Source organism: Salmo trutta, chromosome 12 (assembly GCF_901001165.1).
Source record: "Salmo trutta chromosome 12, fSalTru1.1, whole genome shotgun sequence".
In the NCBI taxonomy this organism is placed as follows: Eukaryota; Metazoa; Chordata; class Actinopteri; order Salmoniformes; family Salmonidae; genus Salmo; species Salmo trutta.
In genome coordinates this window covers 94935953-94945731 of record NC_042968.1, presented here as the reverse complement: position 1 = coordinate 94945731, position 9779 = coordinate 94935953, and the positions used below count along the sequence as shown (strand labels likewise).

The 9779-nt window shown below is 44.6% G+C and overlaps 1 protein-coding gene across 1 annotated transcript in view; it reads left to right on the top strand.

The window, feature by feature from the left end:
* Positions 1-4468, top strand: part of smpd1 (sphingomyelin phosphodiesterase 1) — a 15256-nt gene extending 10788 nt beyond the window's left edge. The window contains exons 8-9 of the mRNA XM_029770402.1: positions 3436-3581; positions 4008-4468. Coding sequence (XP_029626262.1) covers positions 3436-3581; positions 4008-4456 — 595 coding nt within the window. The 3' untranslated portion in view covers positions 4457-4468. The remainder of the gene's footprint in view (positions 1-3435; positions 3582-4007) is intronic.
* Positions 4469-9779: the final 5311 nt, after the last annotated feature.

Genomic DNA, 9779 nt, shown 5'->3' with positions numbered 1-9779 from the left:
GATTCATGTAGATCCCGATGTTTGGGGAAGGGGCTGGGGGGGGGGGCTTTGGATCCCTATTGGCTGGCAGTGAATGAGTGATGTGCGTTTGGACCAATCCCGGCTGTATCCAAGGCTCAGCCGGTCGTTGACATGACAACAGAATGAAGAGAGAAGAGACTTGTCAGTTACAGCAGCGGGTCTCCCGGAGCGGTAACGGAGCGGTAACGGAGAGGTAACGGTAGGTGAGACACCTGACTACGGAGACCGGAGTGAGAAGGTTACAGCAGCGAGTCTTCCTGAACGGTAACGGAGAGGTAACGGAGCGGTAACGTTAGGTGAGACGTCCTGACTACGGAGACCGGAGTGAGAAGGTTACAGCAGCCCGTCTCCCTGAACGGTAACGGAACGGTAACGAAGCGGTAACGGAGCGGTAACGTTAGGTGAGACGTCCTGACTACGGAGACCGGGGTGAGAAGGTTACAGCAGCCCGTCTCCCTGAACGGTAACGGAGAGGTAACGGAGAGGTAACGGAGCGGTAACGTTAGGTGAGACGTCCTGACTACGGAGACCGGGGTGAGAAGGTTACAGCAGCCCGTCTCCCTGAACGGTAACGGAGAGGTAACGGAGCGGTAACAGAGCGGTAACGTTAGGTGAGACACCTGACTACGGAGACCGGAGTGAGAAGGTTACAGCAGCAGCGAGTCTTCCTGAACGGTAACGGAGAGGTAACGTTAGGTGAGACGTCCAGACTACGGAGACCGGAGTGAGAAGGTTACAGCAGCCCGTCTCCCTTAACGGTAACGGAGCGGTAACAGAGCGGTAACGTTAGGTGAGACGTCCTGACTACGGAGACTGGGATGAAGCGTACTTCATGACCTGTAACCGAAAAACAACCTGCATTTGGAAAGTTTGAGGTGAGGGAGAAAGCGTTATGTTCAGTAATGTTTTGCCTCTAAAACATCCGGTGATTTTGCAGAGAGCCACATCAATTTACAGAAATACTCATCATAAATGTTGATGAAAATACAAGTGTTATGCATGGAACTTTAGATAAACTTCTCCTTAATGCAACCGCTGTGTCAGATTTCAAAAAAGCTTTACCGAAAAAGCACACCATGCAATAATCTGAGTACGGCGCTCAGACACAAAAACATGCCATACAATATATCCACCATGTTGGAGTCAACAATAGTCAGAAATAGCATTATAAATATTAACTTACCTTTGATGATCTTCATCAGAATGCACTCCCAGGAATCCCAGTTCCACAAATGTTTTTGTTCGATAAAGTCCATCCTTTATGTCCAAATACCTCCTTTTTGTTCGCGCCTTCAGTTCACAAATCCAAATTCACGACGCGCAGGTCAGACAAACTCAAAACATTCCATTACAGTTCATAGAAACATGTAAAACGATGTATAGAATCAATCTTTAGGATGTTTTTATCATAAATCCGCAATAAAGTTTCAACCGGAGAAATCCTTTGTCTTCAGAAATGCAATAGAACTGAGGTACCTCTCATGTGAGCACACATGCCTGAGCCTCATGCCCTGCTGGCAGTGTTCTGACTCCAGGAGATCTTATTCATCCCCACTTCACAGTAGAAGCCTCAAACAAGGTTCTAAAGACTGTTGACATCTAGTGGAAGCCTTAGGAAGTGCAACATGACCCCACAGACACTGTAGTTTGGATAGGGAATAACTTAAACTACAAACCACTTCCTGTTTGGATGTTTTCTCAGGTTTTTGCCTGCCATATGAGTTCTGTTAAACTCACAGACATCATTCAAACAGTTTTAGAAATGTCAGTGTTTTCTATCCAAATCTACTAATAATATGCATATCTTAGTTTCTGGGCGTGAGTAGCAGGCAGTTTACTCTGGGCACGTCAGTCATCCAAGCTACTCAATACTGCCACCATCCATAAGAAGTTAAATCATCACCTGTTTGGTGAAGTAGGCTGTGATTCGATGATAAATTAACAGGCACTGCCACGCAGGACAAGCTAGTTAACTACACATGGTTGATGATATTACTAGTTTAACTAGTGATTATGTTAAGATTGATTTTTTTTACTTTTTTTTTATTTATAAGGTAAGTTTAATGCTAGATAGCAACTTACCTTGGCTCCTTGCAGCACTCGCGTAACAGGTGGTCAGCCTGCCACGCAGTCTCCTCGTGGAGTGCAATGTAATCGGCGTCCAAAAATGCCGATTACCGATTGTTGTGAACTTGAAATCGGCCCTAATTAATCGGCCCTGCCGATCTCTACTAGGCTACAAATAACATTGGATTGCTTTCTTTACATTTTTTTAGCTGTGAGTTAGTTTCACATTAACCACTTTATTTGACACTGAATATGTATATTATATTCTTTGTTTAATTAATTAAACCCTGTATTTCCCCCTAGCAGGGATTTTGTTTTGCATGTTTAAGTGTTTCAAAAAAAAAGTATTACCTTTTTTGGACCCTCACCAGTCGGCGTCACTGTCTACGTGTGTTCATGTAACAGTCTATCCTTGGTAGCCACTGCATGCAGAGGCACCACCATGGGTGGGCCTGGGAGGGCATAGCCCCACCTACTGGGGAGCCAATCAGAATTAGTTTTTTTCCCCCCACAAAAGGGCTTTATGAAAACTGAAATACTCCTCAGTTTCATCAGCTGTCCAGGTGGCTGGTCTCAGACCATCCTGCAGGTAAAGAAGCTGGATGTGGAGGTCCTGGGCTGATGTAGTTGTGAGGCCGGTTGGATGTACTGCTAAATTCTCTAAAATGACTTGAGGTGGCTTATGGTAGAGAAATTCTGGCAACAGCTCTGTTGGACATTCCTGTAGTCAGCATGCCAATTGCAATACTTGAGACATCTGTGGCGTTGTGTTGTGACAAAACTGCACATTTTAGAGTGGTCTTTTACATGTTGTGTTTTTTATATTTTTGTTCAGTGTGTATATAACCCCAAGCTGGAACAATCTACTGTTGTGTCGAGAGATGTGTGTGTGTGTATGTATGTATGTGTGTGTGTGTGTGTGTATATATATATATACCAATCTGTCAGTTAATTTCTTTTATACAGTCATGTGGACTCCAGACTACATTCAGTTCTCTCACTGGTTCTCACACTTCTCCTCAGGGACCTTTTCCATTTTTTCCATGTATTCCAGAGCTAACACCTGATTTCGACTAACCAGCTAGCCCTTGACTAGATTAACCCGGTGAACTAGTTCAGGGCATCAACAAAATAGTGAAGTCTTTTCCTGAAGGGGGGGGGAGAGGTTTATGAACTAGTTCTTTCTGACTGTAGTTCAGGATTGATCAGATTGGTTCTGCTGTGGGTGGTTTTAATGTGTTTCTGTCTGTGTCCAGGTATGAGGGTACAGTCACGGGTCAGTTCTTTGGTTCAGGATCAGATTGGTTCTGCTGTGGGTGGTTTTAATGTGTTTCTGTCTGTGTCCAGGTATGAGGGTACAGTCACGGGTCAGTTCTTTGGCCACACACACATGGATGAGTTCCAGATGTTTTATGACGAGGCGACGATGACTAGGGCTGTGGGCGTGGCCTTCATCGCTCCCTCCATCACCACCTATATCAACCTCAACCCAGGTACACACACACACATACACACCTCAACCCAACCCAGGTACACACACACACACACACACACACATATATATATATATATATATATATATATATATACACACACACACACACACACACACACACACACACACACACACACACACACACCTCAACCCAACCCAGGTACACACACACACACACACACACACCCCAACCCAACCCAGGTACACACACACACACACACACACACACACCTCAACCCAACCCAGGTACATACATACATACATACATACACACACATACACTTCACCCCTGCCCCACACTTGAATTTGTTGCCTCCCAATCAGAATGGATGGTCTCTTCTACTCTGTCAGAGGATCTGAAACTGGTGTATAGTCATGTACTAGAGACATAACAAATCATAGTTTCTCTAAATGTTGTTTCCAGGTTACCGGGTCTACCTGGTCGACGGTAACTACAAGGGCAGTTCTCGGTTTGTTCTGGACCACGAGACGTATATCTTAAACCTTACAGAGGCTAACCGACAGCCTGAAGGAGGGGTCTCCTCCCTGCTCCCCAGCCCATCACAACACCCCATCTTCCACCCTGACCCAAACCCCAAATGGACCCTCCTCTACCGCGCTTCTGAAGCCTACGGCGTCTCCTCCCTGTTCCCGTCGGACTGGGACGGGCTGATCAGGACCTTCGTCCAGGACGACCGGGTGTTTCAGCGGTTCTGGTACCTCAGTCATAAAGGTCACGTGTCAGAGCCCTGTATAGATGCCTGTAAGACAACAGTCATCTGTTTCCTACGTTCAGGCAGATATGATGAGCTGGAGAAGTGTGACCAGTTGGAGTTCGGGGGAGATACAGCTGTTAGGAAGACACTGTGTTGAACTGGGATAGGGTGGGGGGCTCTGGGGTGGGGGGGCTCTGTGGGGGAGGGTGGGGGGCTCTGGGGTGGGGGGGCGGGTGTTAACTTAGTTTGAATGTCGGCCATGTTGTCAACTATTCAAGACATTGTGTTGAACTGGGATAGGGGAGGGGTGTTAGGGCAGGGGCGTTTGGTTAACTTAGTTTGAATGTCGGCCATGTTGTCGTCAACTATTCAAGACATTGAATGTGATTCTGGCTCTAAGTGAAACGCCATGGAACACTGATTGACGGCCTGGTTCTTTTGGTTCTGGGCCTCAACCTTTTCTGTCCAATCAGTATCTGCGTTGTCAGAGTACATTTACTGCTAGTGAATGTCAAAAAAAATAATGTAGATGTTTCAAGTTTGTTTTTACAAAGACAGAACATTGTGTCATGTTGAGTCTCTTCATTGAGGAGTTGAGTCCTGAAGTGTTCATACTAAAAAGTCTCCCAAAGGGTTGCATTGATAGTGTTACTGCATTCATTTAGCCTAATAGATTATCACGTCCGGGGGCGTGACTGGCTGAGTCCGGGGGGCGTGACTGGCTGAGTCCGGGGGGCGTGACTGGCTGAGTCCGGGGGGCGTGACTGGCTGAGTCCGGGGGGGCGTGACTGGCTGAGTCCGGGGGGGCGTGACGGGCTGAGTCCGGGGGGGCGTGACGGGCTGAGTCCGGGGGGGCGTGACGGGCTGAGTCCGGGGGGGCGTGACGGGCTGAGTCCGGGGGGGCGTGACGGGCTGAGTCCGGGGGGGCGTGACGGGCTGAGTCCGGGGGGGCGTGACGGGCTGAGTCCGGGGGGGCGTGACGGGCGTGACGGGCTGAGTCCGGGGGGGCGTGAGACAGCTGGGTGGAGAGCAGCGGCTGATGTTTGAAATCAAGTCAGTATTTGTGTAAAGTTTTCCTCAGAATAAGATTGACTTCAGTTGTTGCCTGTCACATCCACATAAACCTAGTTGCTTAGCTAGTGACAACCAGTTTACATTGATAAATTGATTACTTAGATTGAGGTCTGGATTCAATCCATTGTTGGCTATGCACCATTTTTAAAGGTAATTTTCTGATTGAGCTGAGAAATGCAGCGTTTTTTAATGGTCAATGCGAAGATGGGAACATTGCCGTTTTTTAAGAAAAGTGCATAACTAACAGTGAGCAGAATCCTGGGTCTTAATTTTCTGGGTTTGTGAAAGCTGTTTTAAGAACCTTTAACGCACCTTGGTGTCCTTTTGTATTGAACCATTTCAGCTCTGTATTTGTCTTCAGTGAGTTGTTTGCACATGTGATATTAATAACTAGTGATTTTTCTTCAGTCTACACCAATACCTTCCACTTTCATTCAGCACTTTAATTTCTGGTGTGGATGGTCCTGTCTGTAACATGTCTGTAATTATTAAAAAGATGAACATTTTGTGAATAAAGATGCATTTTGAGATTTACTTAATTTGTTGCTCTTATCTTTCTGACCCAGTGAGTGGAGGGCTCTCAACCGATGTGAATCAAGGTGCATTTTAAAAAAAAATATATAAAATGTATAATTGAAAAGGCACAAAGCTAGTTCACCATTTGTTTTATTGATACAAATATTATGGTTGACGTTTCAGCTTTAAAATCAGAACTTGTGAGTGAAATAGTGGCCAGTTCGTGTGCCTAAAGGTCGGGACCGGAGAGAAACCGCTGTCCTGTGGAGTTCAAAGGTTACATGACCTACAGCAACGTAATGTTTCAGACTACCAGAAAAGAGCAAGTTGCAAAGAAAACGGAGAGGGAAAAAAAAAATGTATGTCACTACTGTAAGTCGCTCTGGATAAGAGCGTCTGCTAAAATGACAAAATGAAAACAGGAGCTGCTTCCACTATTCCAGCACCATTTCAACTTCTAATTATCTACACTTAGTCTAATAAACTGACAACAAAAACAATTCAGTCCAATCAACATAAGCTAAATATGGTATTGAATTGTGTAAAAAAATAAATAAAAAAAAGTTGGCTCACTCTTCTTGTAGAGAAAAGCCAATGCCATGTTGACAAGTCAGTCATACAGTTCAAGCTTTTTTATTTGTTGTCCTAGGCTACCTGGCTAAAATGCTCGCTCGCTCGCCCAACTTTAATGGGCAACAATGCGCCAGGCCAGCTAGTTAACCTTCTACATATTGAACTTCCATTCTCTTAGGCCAGAGGCACAACAATGTATGAATTAATGATTGGATCAGAATCGCCTTCATAATCAAAGTAAAACCACAAATCTCCATCCATGGCTAATTTAGCAAAGGGATGATTTTTTTTTTTTTAGCTAGCTAGCCACCAGAGGACAACGCAACAATTCAAGTTTTTTTTTTTTTGGTCAATGACATTTGGCTTCTGATGTGATTGGTCTGAAGTCAAATCCAAACTGGCTTCCTTTTTTTGTGTGTGTGAGCGCCAGGACCATCCACAGCTGAACTGTTTTTATTTTAACAAGCGAGGCATTTATCCGGTGAGATGGCGACTATTCAGCCTCTTGTGAATTGAAGGATTATTAATGAACACAGATGGAAAAATACAAAAAAAGGCTATTGGACACCATGAAAACACACCACTGTGAAAGATGGAGAACTTTCCAGACCATGAATAAGGGGGTCCTTGTGGTATAGCTGTCCCTGTTCATTCCTGATCTAATAGAGTTCACCAAATCTACAAAGTTTTGAAAAATATTATTTCAAGTCTTGGTGCTATTGCAAGAAACTACATGAGAATCTTTCAGTTAATATCAATTATAATTTTTTTAACACAGGAGTTTGAAATTGGCATTCTTTGCTCTGAACAAGGGCATTTCCAGGCATAGAGCTCCCCCAAACAAATATTCTCTTATTTTGATTGTTCCGACTTTAAAGAATCTCAGCTAATTTCCTGCTATTCTACACATTTTGCGGAAAGAAAATTTGTTTTTTTAAAAGCTAATTTCCTGTAATTCTAAACATTTCTTTCAATGCTTATGACGTGTTCAGGGCCTGTGCTGTGGATAAAAAGCAGTGCGTAATGACGATAAAAGGTACTTTAGATAAAGTGTTTCAATGCGTTTCCATCGCATTTTCAAATTTACCGATACTTTTGACACTACTGTTGCGTTAAATAGCATTATTTTTTATTTTTTTTCGACGTAATCTTAAAAGGTTGGATGTAAACCTGGTTGGTGCCATCAGTAAAACACAGGTAGGAGTGTAAAGTCCCCGCAGCCGAATCTTTTTCTCATGGTATCGCTTGTACAGCTGAATATAAACGTTCAACAGGTTTTCCCCCAAGGTGAAGCAGAGGTGAAGCCATGACAAGGCCAAGCAGAGGCCCTCCCAGAACACTGGCCCACCTAATCAGGATGGTTTCAAATATATTTAGAAAATAAATTAATTTGATTTGTTGTTGGTATTGTCTCCTGACTAATCAGAAATGTAGAAAATTGCAGCAGGAGGTTCCGGGATCTAATTGGTTATATAACAATTCTGTCATGAATGACTAGGCTGGTCATGGCTCACAACACCATTATCCCAGAAAACCTGGACCCACTCCAATTTGCATACCGCCCCCCAACAGATGATGCAATCTCTATTGCACTCCACATTGCCCTTTCCCACCTGGACAAAAGGAACACCTATCAGAGAATTATATTCATTGACTACAGCTCAGCGTTCAACACCATTGTGCCCTCAAAGCTCATCACTAAGCTAAGGAACCTGGGACTAAACACCTCCCTCTGCAACTGGATCCTGGACTTCCTGACGGGCCGCCCTCAGGTGGTAAGGATAGGTGACAACACATTCGCCACGCTGATCCTCAACACGGGGGACCCTCAAATCAAGTTTATTTGTCACGTGCGCAGAATACAACAGGTGTAGTAGACATTACAGTGAAATGCTTACTTAGGCTCTAACCAATAGTGCAAAAAAGGTATTAAGTGAACAATAGGTAGGTTAAGAAATATAACAGTAAAAAGACAGGCTATATACAGTAGCGAGGCGATATACAGTAGAGAGGATATATACAGACACCGGTTAGTCAGGCTGATTGAGGTAGTATGTACATGAATGTATAGTTATATGCATAGTCACTTTAAGATAAACAGAGAGTAGCAGCAGCATAAAAGAGGGGTTGGTGGGGGCACACTACGCAAATAGTCTGGGCAGCCATTTGATTACCTGTTCAGGAGTCTTATGGCTAGGGGGTAAAAACTTGAAGCCTTTTTGTCCTAGACTTGGCACTCCGGTACTGCTTGCCATGCGGTAGTAGAGAGAACAGTCTATGACTAAGGTGGCTGGAGTCTTTGACAAATTTTCAGGGCCTTCCTCTGACACCGCCTGATATAGAGGTCCTGGATGGCAGGCAGCTTTGCCCCAGTGATGCACTGGGCCGTACGCACTACCCTCTGTAGTGCCTTGTGGTCAGAGGCAGAGCAGTTGCCATACCAGGCAGTGATGCAACCGGTCAGGATGCTCTCGATGTTGCAGATGTAGAAACTTATGAGGATCTGAGGACCCATGCCAAATCTTTTCAGTCTCCTGAGGGGGAATAGGTTTTGTCGTGCCCTCTTCACGACTGTCTTGGTGTGTTTGGACCATGTTAGTTTGTTGGTGATGTGGACCCCAAAGAACTTGAAGCTCTCAACCTGCTCCACTGCAGCCCCGTCGATGAGAATGGGGGCGTGTTCAGTCCTCCTTTTCCTGTAGTCCACAATCATCTCCTTTGTCTTGATCACGTTGAGAGAGAGGTTGTTGTCCTGGCACCACACGGCCAGGTCTCTGACCTCCTCCCTATAGGCTGTCTCATCGTTGTCGGCCTACCACCGTTGTGTCATCAGCAAATGTAATGGTGATGTTGTTGTTTAAGTGTTCCCTTTATTCTTTTGAGCAGTATCTATCTATCTATCTAATATATATATATATATATCTCTATATATACTGCTCAAAAAAATAAAGGGAACACTTAAACAACACATCCTAGAACTGAATGAAAGAAATAATCTCATTAAATACTTTTTTCTTTACATAGTTGAATGTGCCGACAACAAAATCACACAAAAATAATCAATGGAAATCCAATTTATCAACCCATGGAGGTCTGGATTTGGAGTCACACTCAAAATTAAAGTGGCAAACCACACTACAGGCTGATCCAACTTTGATGTAATGTCCTTAAAACAAGTCAAAATGAGGCTCAGTAGTGTGTGTGGCCTCCACGTGCCTGTATGACCTCCCTACAACGCCTGGGCATGCTCCTGATGAGGTGGCGGATGGTCTTCTGAGGGATCTCCTCCCAGACCTGGACTAAAGCATCCGCCAACT